General features: G+C 37.9%; 5 protein-coding genes and 1 long non-coding RNA gene across 10 annotated transcripts in view; 1 reads left to right on the forward strand and 5 right to left on the reverse strand.

The window, feature by feature from the left end:
• The window catches only part of LOC104778480 (uncharacterized protein At4g15545-like), a 2,393-nt gene extending 2,113 nt beyond the window's left edge, over positions 1–280 (reverse strand). Inside the window, exon 1 of the mRNA XM_010502939.1 lies at positions 1–280. This exon is cut by the window's left edge and continues 22 nt beyond it. Coding sequence (XP_010501241.1) covers positions 1–198 — 198 coding nt within the window. The 5' untranslated portion in view covers positions 199–280.
• LOC104778479 lies at positions 392–2,452 on the forward strand. Of its 5 annotated transcripts, none has more exons than XR_002037585.1 (6): positions 392–574; positions 786–908; positions 1,144–1,313; positions 1,399–1,574; positions 1,652–2,123; positions 2,237–2,452. It is a non-coding gene; the product is annotated as an uncharacterized LOC104778479 (long non-coding RNA). The 5 variants fall into 5 exon arrangements; XR_002037586.1 differs by having other exon boundaries at positions 1,652–2,034; positions 2,186–2,452; XR_002037587.1 differs by having other exon boundaries at positions 1,652–1,745; positions 2,186–2,452.
• LOC104778481 (protein unc-45 homolog A-like) lies at positions 2,545–4,192 on the reverse strand. Its single transcript, XM_010502940.1, has 3 exons — positions 3,766–4,192; positions 3,409–3,597; positions 2,545–3,300 (listed from the first exon to the last, which is right to left on the reverse strand). The coding sequence occupies exons 1-3, from the start codon at positions 3,955–3,957 to the stop codon at positions 2,851–2,853; spliced, it is 831 nt and encodes a 276-aa protein (XP_010501242.1). The 5' UTR covers positions 3,958–4,192; the 3' UTR covers positions 2,545–2,850.
• Positions 9,381–10,183, reverse strand: LOC104778483 (pectinesterase inhibitor-like). Its single transcript, XM_010502942.2, has 2 exons — positions 9,930–10,183; positions 9,381–9,792 (listed from the first exon to the last, which is right to left on the reverse strand). Exons 1-2 carry the CDS (start codon positions 10,142–10,144, stop codon positions 9,480–9,482), a joined length of 528 nt encoding a protein of 175 aa, XP_010501244.1. The 5' UTR covers positions 10,145–10,183; the 3' UTR covers positions 9,381–9,479.
• Positions 10,752–13,392, reverse strand: LOC104778484 (nucleolar protein 56-like). Its single transcript, XM_010502943.2, has 8 exons — positions 13,122–13,392; positions 12,614–12,828; positions 12,362–12,519; positions 12,086–12,273; positions 11,735–11,987; positions 11,481–11,629; positions 11,256–11,390; positions 10,752–11,168 (listed from the first exon to the last, which is right to left on the reverse strand). The coding sequence occupies exons 1-8, from the start codon at positions 13,324–13,326 to the stop codon at positions 10,906–10,908; spliced, it is 1,566 nt and encodes a 521-aa protein (XP_010501245.1). The 5' UTR covers positions 13,327–13,392; the 3' UTR covers positions 10,752–10,905.
• On the reverse strand, positions 13,683–15,233 carry LOC104779392 (probable LRR receptor-like serine/threonine-protein kinase At1g56140). The gene is made up of 5 exons (XM_010503740.1): positions 15,228–15,233; positions 14,998–15,136; positions 14,798–14,916; positions 14,155–14,367; positions 13,683–14,069 (listed from the first exon to the last, which is right to left on the reverse strand). Exons 1-5 carry the CDS (start codon positions 15,231–15,233, stop codon positions 13,683–13,685), a joined length of 864 nt encoding a protein of 287 aa, XP_010502042.1.

The following is a 17,569-nucleotide window of genomic DNA, read 5'->3' on the forward strand; positions in this document are numbered from 1 at the left end:
TTCAAGTTCAAGGACAAGCCCATCTTTCTCAAGAAGCTTCTGTCTCAAGCCGGAGACTTGGGATTCCAGAGTTGAAACCCTAGAAGCGATGGCCATGGAAGTGATCTTCCTGGCGAGATCGAGTTGATCATAAGGGTCGGTGGGAATCACGGCGAGAATCTCGTCGGGGAGGCTGAAGTCACCGCCGCTTTGAGACATATTGCTGATCTCGCAAAAAGGGCCCTCGGGGATCTTCTTCGGCTTTGCCCAACTAAAAACTACGTGGCGTCTTTTTATTGGAAGATCCTCACCTTTTTTTCATTTGTAGCTGTCTGTCTGCTCCTTATATTGACTTTGAGTCCTTGAATTTTTTACAAGTTTCGTGTTTTTTAACCCCCCTCAGCCTCAGCTATTTTTTTTCTTTTCTTATTAAAATCAACTCAGCTTTTGGTTATGAAGCAATTTAAACCCCAAGAGATCAACAGCAAAAATCTGAAAGAAAAAAAAAAAAACTCAACTTTGAAACCTCTCTACATAGTCGAAGAAGATTCTGAAAGAGACGAAGAGGAGAAGTTTCACAAATCTCCATTTTGAGGTATTTCTCTCTTCATCCTTTTCGCTTTATTGCTCAAAATCAGAACTTGAATCAATCTTGCAGCAACGAATCTGCTCTCTATCTTCTTCTTCATTGTCTTATTAATTTGTTCTTCCCTTTTTCCGACAGTACGTTCTCGGGTTTGTTGATGAATGAGATAAGCTATTGTAAAGCGTACTTTTTGCTTCTCACTTGCAATTTTGAGTTTCAGGTTCAGCAGGGAGGGAACATGTCAGTTCTTATTGTGACGAGTTAACTTGCTTGCTTGCTTATATGGTAGGATCAAAGTGATACAATCGGTGCCTCTCCCACACTGTGGGATTTCACAGCACAGGTGAGTGATCCAATCTGTCTACAAGTAAGATGTTTTTTTTTTTTCATCTTCACCTTTTAAATCCCTTACTCTTTGGTCACTAGTTTGCTGTTCGTTGTGTGTTTATACTATCATTTATATTTCCCATTAATCATTAATTTGCTTGAGTTACCATGTTTATGAAATCAGTGTGATGTGGATCAAGTTTTGTGGTGTTATGTCCTGTCCTCATGTGACTTGTCTGTTTTCATTTCAGTTGTATTTCACACATCGTAATGATGTCTGGACTATCTTTATGTAAGCACGAAATCATTCATAAATCTGTCTATGCTTTCTTTTGTATATACCGGTTACATACACACAATTTTTGGCCATATTTTCAGGTGTTTGGGGGAGATTGCTGAGGGGATTGACGCGTGGAATAGGGTAAATGCGAATAACAGACCACATAAACAACAAACACCAAGCACACATATATATACTTTAAGATCCATTTGATGATCCCGCACAGGCACAGCTGGCGGAAATGATACCCCAGATGCTCTCCCCAGAAGGAAAACCTAAGGAAGAGTTTAAAAATGACTTGCGACTTGAATATGAATGGATGAAGAACTTGGTGCTCAGGAACTGGAGGAGTTTATCCGCGAAAAGGCTGCTCATTCTAGTAGTGCCGTTGTACTTGAAAGTGTAAGCATCACGGATTCAGTTTGGCATGTAGTTGTATCAAATACGTTTAAATATCTGAGCTTGTATTGCTGTTGCAGATAGGAGATATATATATATATCCCCGAGGCCGAGGTAAAGCCTCCTGACAATGTGTTGTTCATCTGTTTACTGAGTCCTGTGACTGAGGCTAAGGTAGGTGCTTGATATATAAAATTTGCGTTTGTGATATTTTGTTCTTTTTTCTTCTTGTCTCATGAATGATGAGGACCTCCATACCATTTTTTTAAGCTTCGGAACTGTCATATCGGAGCGATATTTCCTTTATATATATATATATATATATATATGTGTGTGTTCGCTTCGAAACCTCAATTTTCTGCTGTTGTATTTATTTATCTTCATGTCTGAATATGGAAGGGTCAAGGGTTGATGTAATCCGGGATTTCAAAACAGGTGACAATTTGTGCTAGCGCCTTTATAGGTGACAAGAAATCTCTTGTTAGTTGAGAATTTTTTTTTTTAGTTATAAAGATTAAAAACAAGGATGCATGTGAACAAGCTTACTTTAAGGTAATTGTCAACTTGAAGTGTTGACATAGATTTGTAAATTATACCAAGTTGTTGCTTTCCAGATGGACAATGCTCTGATCAATGATAGACGAATACATGTGGATTCATTTCAGCCAGAGTGTATCCAAACTTTGGTCACAGTTCCGGCAGAAAAGACGAAATAACTGTAGAAATCCTTGACAAAACATGGAACGCTGCAAGCTCAACTTTACTTGGCGGCAAAAATGGTTACAGGGAATGGATGTTTCAAATGTGGCTCAATGAATCTTGTTGCTAAGGACTGTGTGGGTGGTAATCAGTCTTCAAAGTTCATTGTAAAGGGAGGGCAAGAGAGAGAGAGAGACAGTGGAGAAGCGAGAGATGGGAGAAGGAATAGGTAATGGCATGGACCGATTACAATAATTAGGAATTGTAGAGTCTGTGAGGCAAAGAAAGATTTCATTAAAAAATAGAACACACCATTTGATTTGAAGATGGTCTCTTGTATTGCGTAACTCTTATCTAAACTCTGTATGTTTTAATGTATAAATAGACACAAGTACACTGATACATGCATGGTGACCGACCTCTGAAGCCAATTGCAGATGAGGCAAATATAAAACATGGCTAGTCAGCTTTGGTAACACTAGTCCTCTTTTGTCTCTAATACTTTTTTTGGCCAGCTCTTCTGTGCAACAATATGCAGGATGAAAGAAACCATCACATGAATCCTATCTACACTATATATTCATTTCACAGGACGCACCCCAACGGTTTTTACACGGAATCTGTACTGGGGTGGAGACTCATCACTGTCATCACTGTCGTCATCGTCATCTTCTTCGCTGGATCCATCTTCAACTGAATCCCAACGGGCGTAATCGAGTGTTGAATGACCCTTAGGCTTAGGTATGGCTTGCCACGCATTAGATTGCTGCTTTCCAGACAAGGGCACTTCCTTGCAGTTCTGATCTCTAACCTCTGGAGTTTTAGGTGCTACAACTTCCACCTTGTTTAGAGTAGTCTCTAGATCTTTTCTGATGGCAACTACAGAGTCAAACCTCTTATCTCTTCTCTCATGGAGAGCCCGCTCAACTTGTCTATATTTCTTCTCAGCTGTGTCTTGTTCAACGTCGTCACTCTCTTGTTCTTCGTCTTGTTCAAACTCTTCTTCAGATTCAGGAATTGGAGCAAGGGGCTTTCCTTGACCAAGAAACACAAGACACAAGACACGCTTTTTAAAATCCAAACACAATTGAAATGAGCCATGCCGTAAAGAGAGGGAGAGTACTATAAAGGATAATACCAACTGAGTCCTCAAGCGAGACTCGAGGTTGAGATAAACCTCGGAATCAGGGTTCAACTCCAAAAGCCTGGTGACATCAAAAAGAGCAGATTGGTATTCTTTAAGGGTGACTAAAGTCTGAGCCCTCAGCATCAAAGCTCCGCTGTGTTTCTGATCAAGCTCAAGCACCCAACTGCATTCTTCTGCTGCCTGATGGAAGAATCCAAACACGCAAACTTATATAACCTTTTTAACTTTCACAATTTCAAAAACTCTTTGTTCTCTACCATACAACATACATGTTATTATCATTAGCTTTGAATTCATTTCAAGTAAACATTTCTAAGTTTCAAATAGAATAAATAAGAAAAAAAGAACCTTATTGAAGTCGTGTAATTTCAAATAACAAGCGGCGCGGTTGCTGTGAAGAGCGATCTTCTGGGGTTTGGGCTTAGCAGCTGTAAGAGCCTCCGTATAGAAGAGAAGAGCCTCCCTGTACTTGCCTTCTCTGTAGAGCTGATGCCCTTTCTCCACCTTGCCTGTAGCCGTCGCCGTCACCACCGATGCCATACTCCGTCCGTAGATTCAGATAAACTGCCGACGAGAGAGATTCCAGAAAGAGAGATCCAGAGAGGCCGAAGAAGAGGGAGAAATCAATAATGGTGAAGGGAAGCGTAATAATAATAAGACCTCAGGATTTAGATACACTATGAACCTTCCTCTGCTTCGTCGATTTGATTTCAGTGGCGAGTTGTATTGTATGTATCTCTCTCTATCTGATTAGTTAATAATAATTTAATTAGGTATTTTCCGCAATGGCGTGTATTGTATGTTTAAATATCTTTTTTTTTATAATTAAAAATGTTAAATTCGTAGTCCAGTCCCGCCATCTGGCACTATTGTTGGGTAAGTGGGTGATATATATGGCCCATTTAATATTTCACTCAGCCCAACGTTACGCTCGATATCAAATATTATTATATAAAGTATGGTTTTTTTTAACAAATATAATGTATGGTTTGAAAAGTTACTAAACTCACCGGATCATGACACGTGTTACTTTTAAAAGTTACTAACTCATCAGATCGTGATAAGTGTCAATTTTACACAAATTTCTAATTATAAAAAAAAAAAAACTTACTAACTCACCTGATCGTGACACATGTCAATTTTACAAGTTACTAACTCAGCAGATTGTGACAACTGTCAATTTTACACAAATTTCCAACTGTAAAAGAAAAATCTTTTTAAAAAATCAAGAAATAAAAAAATTACTAGTCTTAAAATCTTATTATATAAAGTTGTATTTTCAAAATTAGCCATTAACAGGATCATGACACGTGTCAAGTATACTGATAAGATGTTGACATGTGTAAAAAGTTAATAGTTTTCAAAACAGCTAATTAAGATAATAGCATTAAAGCTACATAAAATTTACATGTTTTTTATATCTAAAAAAAAATTCCTAAATCAATAAGAAAAATTACCGAACTAATATATTTTTCATTGTACGCTAATTATATTATGTTTTCTTAATTTGATTTTGACATGTATAAACAAAAACAATATTCATTAAACATGTATATTATTATTAATCAATAAATAGAGAATAACAAATCTAAATAGAATAACATAAGTTATGTCAAAAGAATTATTTTTTTTGAAACGTAATAGAACAACTAATTAAGAAAATAACATTATATCTCCATAAATTGACATGTTTCTATCGAAAGCTTTGATCTTTGATTTTTTTTTCTGATATAATTTTGCTTATCGATTGTCGGTCTTTGATTCGTGCAGGTTCTTCAGTGGAAGCTATCATATGCAATGATATGGAATCAAAGTATATAAAGCTTGCTAAATTAATCGAATATGGAGACACTGGTGGAGGTTCCAAAAGTGATTCTACAGTTAGTAGTAGCGTTATAAGTTTTGAAGATTAGTCGATGGGTGATGTTTCTTGTCAAAATCTAGAGTTTTCTCTTATGGATAATATCAATGATTCTGGTACTGAAACAAAAGGTATTTGATAAAGTAATTGAGAAGCGATTTTGAAATTTGGGAAGTTAGAACGGTAAACAGTTTTAAAATTGGTTTCAAACCGGATTTATGTGGATTGTTTTCGGATTTGGTTCGTAAACCGTTTAAACTCAGGTATATAGAGAAATATATGAGAACTTTTGAATCGGGTAGAAATAAGCTGAGAACTTACGATTCGAGAATATTTAAGACAATGTCATAGATCCTTTAACGTGATTATGACATATGTCATATATTTTTTTTTTGTTAACCAAACATTAATTAGAAAAGTACTCCAGAATTGGTGACCCAACTCGGAGGGAAAGAGTTTACAAACGAAATAGATGAACTTAAAGATCTAGACGACCGAGAAGACAATCCGCTCTCAAATTCGATGAACGAGGAATCTTGGACAGGGAGAAGAGAGGAAAGGCGGTCCGAAGCAGGAGGAAATCGTCAAGGATATTAGAGAAAGTCGACCAATCTTCAGGATATTGAATCACCGTAACTAATTCGGTGCTGTCCTTCTCAGAGTGCTGACAAACAACTCCATTAGCGAGGAGACACTCTATTGCCCAAAGTAGAGCCTCCAATTCTGCATGAAGCGGGGAAGGGCTTCGACGAAGACATCTAGCACCCAACAATAAAATCTGATCTTCGCCAACTCCACAACACCAATCTGATCTGACATATGTCATGTTTTTTATTGTTTATAAAGTTTTTACTTTGTATGTCTGAATTATTTAAGACTTATATATACCATCATGATTATAAGTTTCAAATTTTTATTTTTATTATAATATATTACCTTTTATTTTTGAGCAAATATTATGTTATATTACCTTTCTTTCACTTTCTCAATAAAAAAATCTTTTTTGGGTTGGTCATAAAATTATTGTACTCGAGTTAATAATTTTCACCAAGTGTTCATCCAAAATATCTTTGGAGTAAAAAAATTCATGGTTAAAAAAATAATGTCACAAAACAATTTTAGTAATTATAAGAACTATAATTATGCCAAATTGAAAGTAAAGTAACATAAAATTTGTTTAATTTGTTTAAAAGACATTTTAAGTGGTGATAAAGAACATACTTTAAGAATAAAATAATTTTAGGTGTAAGAGCGTATTTTTAATGGTAAAACATACAATAAAATCGTACGTGGTTATTAATTATATGTTGTTTTGATGAATTCTTTGCATGTAAACTATTTTGTAATAAGTTGTGGAATGTTCTTGAAAATTTACAATAATAATATTTGTAATGATGAGTATTTGGTAAAAGTTTTGGTGGAGTATAATTTAGCTTTAGATTATTGTAATAATTGTTATCATATATTTAAAATATAAAAATATAAATAAGTGTATGAAGGTAAATACAAATATGATTTCTTTCTCTAATTAAAATTATTAATATATTTACTTCAGAAAATATTTTTTTTTATATTTTAAAAAAATTGTTTAGAGTTTAAGATTTATTTTCTTTAACAATTTTAAAACTCAGCACATCGTGCGGGCCCTTATCTAGTATTATTATATTCCCTTCTTTTTTCCGGTAAAATTCGAATTTTTAGTTTTTTTTGTTATAATATATTTTCGATGGTTAATAAACCAAAGGAATTTTTTAAAAAATGTTAATCCATAAAACACACATAATTGCATAAAATTTGAAATATTTCTCAAAAAGCATCTCTAATTTTTAAAATATGATGAGCAGAGAAATACGATTACTATTTTGTGCAAAAATGAAATCAAGAATTAAAACCAAAAACAATCCACTCACTAATCATCATAAATAAATAAAAAAGGAAATAAAGTTGCTTAAACTTGGAAACAGCATTGATGTTCAGTCACATAGAAAATTAAAAAAAAAGAAATGGAAGATACAAAAAAATACTCATATAGCAGAGCAAAATACTTGAGCCTCTTCCACAATTTTCTTCACAACATTGTCCAAATTCTCCAGAGGATCTTCTTTGGTAACTTCAGCAGGAGGAGGCTCAACGATCTGTGAGCTAGAAGCAACTTCTTTAGCTGGTGCCTTTGCTTTCTTTTTCTTCTTAGGCTTCACAGACTTAACTTCCTCACCAGCTTTTTCAACAATTTCCTTGGTACCAGTCTCAGTTTCTACAGTACATTATTATAGAAAACGCCCATGTTACAAACATACATTATTATACTTAAGAAGTGAACAAAATGTCTATTCATTCAACCAAATCAGGAAGTGAAATTTACCGATTTGCATTGGTTCAGAAGTAGCATCAACACGACCTTGCTTCTCAGCAACAGTGGTTTTGTACATTTCATCAGTTGAAAGGTTCTCTGTAGCAGTAGGAGCTAATCAAAGGGTTAATACTAAAACATACCAATACTAAATAACATCTTAAAATGAAGAGAATCACTAACTTCAACCATTATCTAATTGATTTTCATACCTTTGGCTATTGTTCCTGAAACGAATTCATCATTATTATGGCTCTCATCCACAAGTTCTAACGTATGTGCAAGAATTATTCCCTTGGTCAATCGTGACCAATACATTTTAAAGCAGTATATATAGAGAAAAAAGAAAAAACGAAGGTTACCTTTTGCTATTGATCCAGTTGCAATAGGTTCAACCTCTCTTCTACCACTTGACGTCTCAACCCCAAGAGCTGGTTTCTTACGGCTTTCGTTGGCCGAAATGGCCGAAGTTTTAGATTTCCTCTTTTTTGATGGTTTCTCCTCTGGTCCATGGGTTATCATCAGAGTATGAAGAGCCGGAGCAGGGTTTGAAGAAGCAGCAGTTTTAGTCATGGGCAGCTCAACTACGGCCTTGTCCTCAACAAGCATGACGTCCACAAATAGAAACCAGTCCTTTTCACCGATGGCTAGAAAAGCCTGACTCAGAATCATCGAGTCAGGCAAGTGATAAACTTGCCCTCCCGACTTAACCTATAAAACAAAACCAAGACCCATCCGTAAGATGTTGTTTTTTTTTTTTTTTTTCTTGAAACAACATAAGAAAGAAAGACGTGGGGGTATGAATAACAAAAAGATTGTTTTACCTTCAAGGCAGAAACTATGATTTTCCCAAGAGTTGGGAAACAAATTTCGTGGTCCTTGCTAATTCTGTCTGTGCAAATTATAACAGAAAAATCAAGATTAAGCATAGATGCATCATGCATGACATTTGACACGAAACGAATTTATACCAAGATATATATCGAATAAGAACAAAAAAAGACTAAAAATATGTAAAGGAAAAGAACAGATGTAACCTTTAAAAACCAATACAGAGTCACGTTTATCCAATAGAATGGCGAGATGAGTATCCTTATTAGTGGTAGCGAAAACACATCTCAATGTTGTTTCATCAGCCATAGTATGCAACGGAAATGATATGATTATATTAGGTTTTTTTGAAGAAGATAATTAACAAGAAACGAGGCTCTCTCACTATCTCTCTAGTTTCTATGGATGGACATTTATTTATATGCAAGAGTAGCTTTCTTCCTCACAAGTTGAAAAGAAATACCAAAAGCCACTGTTTTTTTTTTTTTTTTTGGGAAAACGAAACGTCAATAATACTCAATAGTATCATTATTATCTCTTCCTCTCCCGCATCGTGTTGTCGTCCTAGTGAGTTTTAATGGCACAGTTTATTTTTTTATTAATTTTTCTTGTATCTATTTACTGCTTTTATTATTATCGCTCTTCCTCTCTCCCCACCTTGCCTTGCATGACGGCCGATGTAAATAAATTACTCGTGGCGACTAATCCGTATATTTAATTAACTAAACTGTTATTGGGTGGGGAATTGGTGATGCGTGTGGCCCATCACGTTTGTCCTTAAAGATCGATGAGTTTAGTTTCAAGAACAGAAGAACATCATTTTTACTTCTAGATGGTCGAATGTTAATTGCACAATGAAATCATGCATTTTAAACAAAACAAAATATGATTTAATAAAAAAAAACATAAGAACACATGATGTCGTATAATAAAAGAGGGAATCATTTTATTTTCATTGGGATAATTAAGCGTCAATGTTGAGTTTCGCACATAGAGAAAAAAGAAAGAGATCGGAGGTTATTAGAAGCGATCAATGATCCTCATAGCAGCATCAGAGAGTTGGGCATATATGTTGATTTGGCTAAATAGCTCCAAAGACTCCTCAAACAAATACTCATCAAACTTGACACTCTGGAGATTGGACCGACAGCTCCAAGGGTAGCTAAGTCCAAGCATTATTGATCTAGCGGCTCTGTCGTAATCACCGCTTCTCAGATCCGTTTTGGCTTCCGATAGTTTTTTAGGTACCTTCATCGACAAGTCCTGTTTGCATGCCTTCAAAACTTTCTTAACTTCAGCTTTGTCTTCCTTTGACGATAGTTCCGTTAGGTTGCTACAACAATTCAATATTTGTTACATTATAATCAAAGATTTTATATATACATATATATATATATATATATGGTTTTTAGTTACAGGAAACAAAGAAACATATATGGCTAATTATTAGATAGAAGTGAAAAAACTTGCTTGATGATGATATTGAGGCGAGAGTCGAGACAGTGTATGACGATGCCGGCGATACCAACAGGGTCAGCATGAACGGAGGTTGGGTCGGATTCAAGACACTGCATGCAAGTGGTCGGCGCTTGTGCATTGTGGCATTCATTTATCATCAGATCATTCTTTGCCCAAATCGGAGAGATGATCACTAGAAGAGTTAACAAGAGAAACTTGATCATCATGCCAATTAAGGAAAATTAATGATCTGTTTGTATTATATTTCTTTTGAGGGTACCGGTGTGTGAAGTGAAATGCGTATTTAAACTAAGAATATGAGACCGTGGTTGGTCACGAATCACGAGCTATCTCTCGTTCATGCATGGGGAGGTAGCTAGCTCTATTGTCACATACGCAAGTAACAAGTTCAACCTCTATTCAATTTAACCTTTTGTTAACTGACCATTCAAATGCAAGCTGCTCTTCTTATTTTACTTCAATTGGTATCAAGCGGGTTAGATAAGTTTTTCACCTTGCCGAAAATCATATGGCCGTAATTTTATAAGCTATGTATTTTTATTAATTTATACATTACTCTATACAAGCACAACTAGCATGATGGTATATGGAGGCAATTTAGAATCCCTACCATAATAAATTAAACTAATGTTGTATAGGCAGTTGTAGTATTTTATAAAATGGAGACTCCACGGTTGTAAACGTCATCCAACATTCTAATTTTACCATTTAATCTTCTCACATAGCTTGGCAGAGTTTATTATGCACTTCGAATGATATTTTTCCGAAGTAATCATGTGATTGCAGAACTTACCGCCTGTAAACCAGAAACAGAATCGTGAAACCTAAACAATATTATGATGTTACCAAATATCGCATCGTTTCCAGACCAAAACAAAAATTATCCAAAGTTCACTAAGAAAACGAAACGCAACCGACATTACTCAAAAATAAAAATACAATACAGGGTTTGTTATGTTTTGCATCCCTACTCTGCGCTCTTTGACTTCTTCTTCTTCTTCTTCGTGCTGTGGCCATCATCAGTCTCCTCGTCTCCTCCAGCTTTACTCTTCTTTTTCTTCTTCTCTGATTTCTCATTCTCCTCTGCTGTCTCCATCTTCCTCTTCTCTTTCTTCTTCTTTTTCTCTGACTTGTCCTCCTCCATCGCCACCACCTCTTCTTCTTCTTCTTCTTTACCCTTTGCCTTCTTCTTCTTACTTTTCTTTGCTGAGACATCCTTCCCTTCATCATCTAAACCAGGAACAGATCAAACACTGAGTTCACCATCACTCTAAGAGAACTCTGTTTTCAACCAAAAAAAAGCTATACACGAAATACCATTCTTTTGCAGATTCTCTATGACTTCCTTCATTACATCCACATTCTTGCGTGGGGCAACACCTTTGTCATAAAATTCCAGCCTTTCCTCAACTTGTTCACGAAGCTTCTCACCAAACGCAGTAGTTGCACCATCTACATAGGACATATCAGGGTACATAATTTAAAGCTTAAACAGCATATCTCACAACCGAAAGCTCTTCTCCAGGGTTTTCAGAACTTTACCAGCGAAACAATCAATCCGGGAGGCTATAGAGCACTTGTTAGCAAGATAACGAGCGATACGACCCTTGTTCTTAGCAGAGGCTCGGCCAATGAAGGAAGAATGGAAAATCAACCCATACTTGGGAGTGTTTCCACGTGTTTTAAGTGCCCTGAAACACCACAGCGGTTCATGTCAGATACTGCACCTGAAAAACACCGCAGCACTAAAAGAAAAACTTGGAGAAAATTATAAAAGACAGGGCCAGATACTGCACCTGAAAAGCGCCTTCTCAGCTCCAAGAATCTGGAGGGTGGATGATGGGCATTTGGCAAGGTTAGTCAGACTTCCAGCATGTGAAATCAAACGAGCACCCACCATTTCTCCAATCAAAGCTGCCAAATTAGGGGCAATGTCGCTCATCTTGGTAACAAGATAATCATAGAGCTTCTTCCTGTAGTCAGCAAGATCCATAACTCTCTGAGCAAAGGTCTGTACGTTGATCAGGTCAACTGGTGATAAATCCTGGCCTATGAACAAGTAAGAACATAACCGTCTCAGAACAAGAGATATTAGAAACACTCATTTATCCATTGCTACTAAAAAAAACACAGCTCATGAAATGTACCCATGGAAGCTTTTCCAGCTTCGACGACCTCCTTTGCCTTATCTTCATCCCCTAAGACTTCAGTAAGCATTGGGATGTGGTCTTCAGTCAACTTTGACTTGTCATCAATCATCTTTGAAACACGGGCGTAAAGATAGTTGTCATTAACTATCTTCACTAGCTCGGGGAAGTGCCACGAATACCATTCCCTGTAAGAACATTGTAAACAGTTCATCTACCAATTTTTTTGAGGAAAATTGCAACACAGAATCTGAAAGGGAAAAGCACAAAACAAACCTGACTCTCATGGCAAAAGAATTGATATCCTTGTCAAGGGTGTCAAGCAGAAAAATAGCTTGAATAACCATGTTATCCACTCGGTTAACATTAAACTTCACCTTGGCTCTGCTGTAGCTATGAGCTAACCCAAGCTGAGATTTTTCAAGATCACCAGGCTACACAAATAGAAAATGTTCATCAGAACACAAACCATAGGTTACAAACAAAAAGACAAGAGAAGGCCTTTAAATACAAAGAAGGATGGCACACCTTTAGGTCCTTGATGAACCTATCAAAATGCTGGCGTACACCTCTAAGAAGCTCAAGTACGAACTCATTGCTCTGGCATGGGATTTTAGTGGCTTCAAAAATATGTGAACCGAGTTTAGGCTCAGCCAATCCTAAGCTGAACTTGGGTTTCTTTCCCTCCTTGACTTTTGGAAGATTCAACTCCAGGAAACTTCTAAGCTCGTCAGTCATAACACCTACCAACATCAGGGTCAATGATATAATCAAAACAATGAAACAAAATCAGGACGCAAACAAATATATGAATCAACAATAAATTGAAGCGCTCTCTACAATATATATCCAGGGGGTTTTGAACTATGAGGGTTTAAATCCAAGGGTTAAGTTTTTCAGCTGAACCAAACACCATAGTGAAAGTCTCTGATCTAGCTCTAAATCGGAGAACAAGCAGTGTATATAATAAGATAAACCCAACACAACACATGAAGATACAAAACAATGAACAAGTTAGTGGGTAATGAAGAGTCACCTTCGGAGACGGCGTTGATTTGGTTGAGAGCATCGAGAGCAGACTCGAAGGGGTGAAACGCTGTGAGCTGAACTACACGGCCAAAGCGACTGAGGTCAGAGACGGAGGTCCGAACAGCCTCAGTGTTCTGTCCGATCTCATCTAGTCCGTGCACCTCGAAGATGGCATAGCCTGAAGAAGATTCGTACTGCACATACATCGCCATTTTTGGAGGAGAAGAAACTAAAACCCTAAAGAACCTACTGAGCGAGATAAATAGACAATGAGCCGAAACTAGGGTTTCAGGGTTTAATACCATTTCTTTGATGGCGCTGCTTTGAACAAATTCAATGGGCCTGGCCCATTTTACGGTCTCTTCGTTGTATTAGCTTATAGAGTCCAAAAATTTTGTTCGGCCCATCACGGCCGCTTTAAGAAATTATTATTATTGTATTTGTCGACTTTTTTTTTTTTTTTTTAAACAATGTGAACTATATACTATTTTCGAAAATTTTGACAGAAGCTACGAAATAACAAGGACAAGAAAATACTTTAAACGAGTTCGGAGCTACGAAAACATTTTTATTGAGTTATATGTGAAATCTGTTTCTTCAATAGATTGTGATATGATGTATCTAAGCATTGGCTTAGAGTCGCTGTCTCTGGGGCAGGCGTCACAAAGATCGTAGATAAGCTTGTGTTATTGGTTTGAAAGTTGCTGAAAGATGAGCTTGTGGTGCCATCAAATGTACAGTCGGTTAGGTAGCCTGGCTTAGAGGTGGCATCATTGACCTCAACATCTCCTGTCAACATGGCTACCACTCGTGACATTGGTGGTCTCAACGCATGAGATGACTGAGTGCAAAGCAGAGCAATGCCAATCATGCGTTTCACTTCTTCCATTTTGTATTCCTTTAGCTCATCATCAACTAGTTCAAAGTCTCGGCTTTTCTCATGTAAATTCCATGCCTGTATACTCGAAATACAAATGGATCATCGGCTTTTGACATTCATGACTATCTCTGATTCCCCCATATGACTAGTAAGGACTTACGTGTACCCATTCAAGAAGGTATTGTTTTTCCTCTTCCAGGTTCTCATCAGAGTTTTTCCTTCCACTCACTAGCTCAAGAGCCACAACACCAAAGGCATACACATCTGTTTTCTCTGTTAAATGTCCACGCATAGCATACTCTGGCGCAAGATATCCACTGCATTGATATCCATTGATAACGGGTTGACCAATCAAGATGTAAAGTCTTATTCTCTGCAACATAAACAAAGGTTATAATGTCTACTTTAAGGCCGTCTCACATTTAACTTCGCAGATCGAGAGATTGAGAAAGTGATGTTTATGTTCATTACCAAATAGTGCCTGATCGAGACTTCCATTCAGTAGATACTCATATACGAGCAAATGATGCTCTCCTTCAAAGCAGCACCCTTAAAGTTTTATGAGGGTGCGATGTAGAACTGAAGAAAATGCTACAATTTCTGCAACAAATTGGCCCTTCCCTTGCCGGGATCCAAAATACACTAGCTTCACCGCGACCTCTCTTCCATCGCTGAGGTTTCCTTATTGAATGTGTTATTCAACACAAAACGTATTATTAAAAGGTACTACATAATATAGTATACTATTTATTTCCTAGTATCTCGCGGAATATAAAGGCCGTCTATTTTAGTATGGGACTTACTTTATAAACAGACCCAAATCCTCCCTCTCCAAGCTTGTCCGAGGGATTGAAATCTTGACTTGCATTTTTGAGTTCCGAGTAAGTGAAGGTGTTAGGCTTTACATCCATACTAAGTATTTCTGCAAGAAACAATTCTGTTCTTAAAGTGAACAACTTAAAAGATGATATTCAATTTTAGTACTTAGGGCCTACATCTATACCTTCATAAACTGTGTACCGCTTTCTTCTTTTTCGGATAATGATGATAACAACACCTGCAAAGATACTCAAAAGTACAACGCCAACAATGACACCCAATACATGAACAGGGGCAGACAAGGAATTGAAAACCCAAAATCCCTATGTGAGAGACAATAAGTTTATTAAGTGAACACTTAGAAAATAACCACATCAATTAAAAAAAAAATAAGATTTTTTGCAGGCTTTTTACATCCATTGCATTCGAGTCAAATTCCCAATTGCAGGAAGCAGTGAACCTGTGAGACAATTTTTACCTAGGTAGGTGCCTGAAAGATGTGATTGTTGAGGGCTGCATTACATTCTCAAGATATAAAAAAATAAGTTAATAAAAATGGGTAAGTGGTTTTGTTGCTGGCGGGCTATACAGATATGTGAGGTCTTCCAAAGTCCAGAGCTCCCGAGGTATAGGTCCTACAACACTCATAGCATAAACCCTGCTGCGAAAGCAAACAACAAGATCCAAAAATGAGAATTCCTCAGTGGGGTGCAGCAAAAAGAGGCGTACATGATGGAGAACCTGTTGCTTGCTTCTGAATTGGTAAAGGACTATCACAAGGAGTCCATCTCCCCTCGGTGTATGATGAAGATTGATATCTCCAAGGCCTTTGATTCAGTGCAATGGCCTTTTCTTATCAATATCCTCAAAGCTATTAATGTCCCCGCGGATTTCATTCATTGGATAGAACTTTGTATCTGCTCTGCTTCATTCTCTGTGCAAGTCAATGGGGAGTTAGCTGGTTATTTCCAAAACAAAAGAGGTTTGAGGCAAGGATGTTCTCTATCCCCTTATCTATTTGTCATTTGTATGAATGTCCTGTCCTTAATGCTGGATAAGGCTGCTACTGATCACTGCATTGGTTATCATCCTCGCTGCAAAACAATGAACCTCACACACCTCTGCTTTGCTGATGATATTCTCATCTTTACTGATGGGAGCTCACACTCCATAGCGGCGATTCTAGCTGTTTTTGATAGGTTTGCCGCTGTCTCGGGCCTCAGAATAAACCTTCAGAAATCCACGTTGTTCATGGCTGGTTTTTCAACTCAACATCAACACGACATCCTACAGCACTTCCACTTCTCTGTGGGCTCACTCCCTGTTCGTTACCTGGGACTCCCTCTCCTCACCCGTTCTATGACACATGCTGACTATCTTCCTCTTCTTGAGCGTATTCGTAGTCGTATATCCTGCTGGACTGGTCGGTTTTTGTCCTTTGCAGGTAGACTTCAGTTGATAAAGTCGGTACTATCTAGTCTCACCAATTTCTGGTTCTCTGCTTTCCGTTTGCCGAAGAGATGCCTTCAGGAGATTGATAGTCTCTTCTCGGCTTTCTTGTGGTCTGGTCCGGCTCTAAATACAAAAAAGGCCAGAATCTCTTGGCTTGACGTGTGCAAACCACTGCATGAGGGAGGGCTGGGGCTTCGTCGTCTGCAGGATACGAACACAGTGTGTATTTTGAAACTCATTTGGAGACTAGTGTCTGCTAGTACCTCTCTTTGGGTCAACTGGGTTCGAAGGAACTTGATCCGCACTGGTTCGCTTTTCTCTGTCAATGAGAGGAGTGTTGGTGGATCATGGATGTGGAGGAAGCTTTTGAAATACCGTGACCTTGCAGCGAATCTACATAAAAAGGAGATATCTTCGGGCACTGACACTTCATTCTGGTTTGATGTTTGGAGCCCTATTGGTCCGCTGTTTGCTCAACTTGGGAACCGGGGTAGTATTGATATGGGGATCCCACAGAAGAGTACTGTGGCAGAGGCCCTCTCGCATAGACGAAGACGACATCGTGTTGATATTCTGAATCAGATTGAGGGTGCTCTTGACTCTATCCGCCATTCAGTGCAACCTCAAGGTAGTGATCGTCCACTCTGGAAACAAAGGAATGGTTCTTTTAAGAGTATATTCGCTTCCTATGATACTTGGTGTTTGATAAGGCAACCAAACGCTCCCTGTCCCTGGTCTGCAGGCGTTTGGTTCACTCATTCAACACCTAAGTACGCCTTTATAGCTTGGCTTGCTCACCATAATCGGCTCTCTACTGGTGACAAGTTAGTTCAGTGGAATGCTGCTGCAAATGGAGATTGTGTTCTTTGTCAGGGTTGTGGGGAAACGAGAGAACATCTTTTTTTCTCCTGCTCCTATTCCTCGAACGTGTGGTCTACTCTTGTTCACAACTTGATGGGACCCCGGTTCACCACGTCTTGGACGACATTGGCTTCTCTGCTCGTGGACTCTTCTACTCCACGTCTACCCCTGTTTGTCCTGCGGTATGTCTTCCAGTCCACTCTACACAGCCTATGGCGGGAACGTAATGCTCGAAGGCACGGAGAAGCTCCCACTTCGTCATCCACCCTTTGCCGCTTCATCGACAAGCAAGTCCGTAACCGTTTGCTCACACTGACCTCCACCTCTGGCTATGAGAATGGACTCCAACTCTGGTTTCGAAGTCATCCTCTCCAAACCATATCCGTCTCTTAAACTCTTTGGTTGTTAAATTATTGTTCTAAATTGTAAAACCAACTTTGGAC

The sequence above is a fragment of the Camelina sativa genome, chromosome 3 (genome assembly GCF_000633955.1).
Source record: "Camelina sativa cultivar DH55 chromosome 3, Cs, whole genome shotgun sequence".
Taxonomy (NCBI): Eukaryota; Viridiplantae; Streptophyta; class Magnoliopsida; order Brassicales; family Brassicaceae; genus Camelina; species Camelina sativa.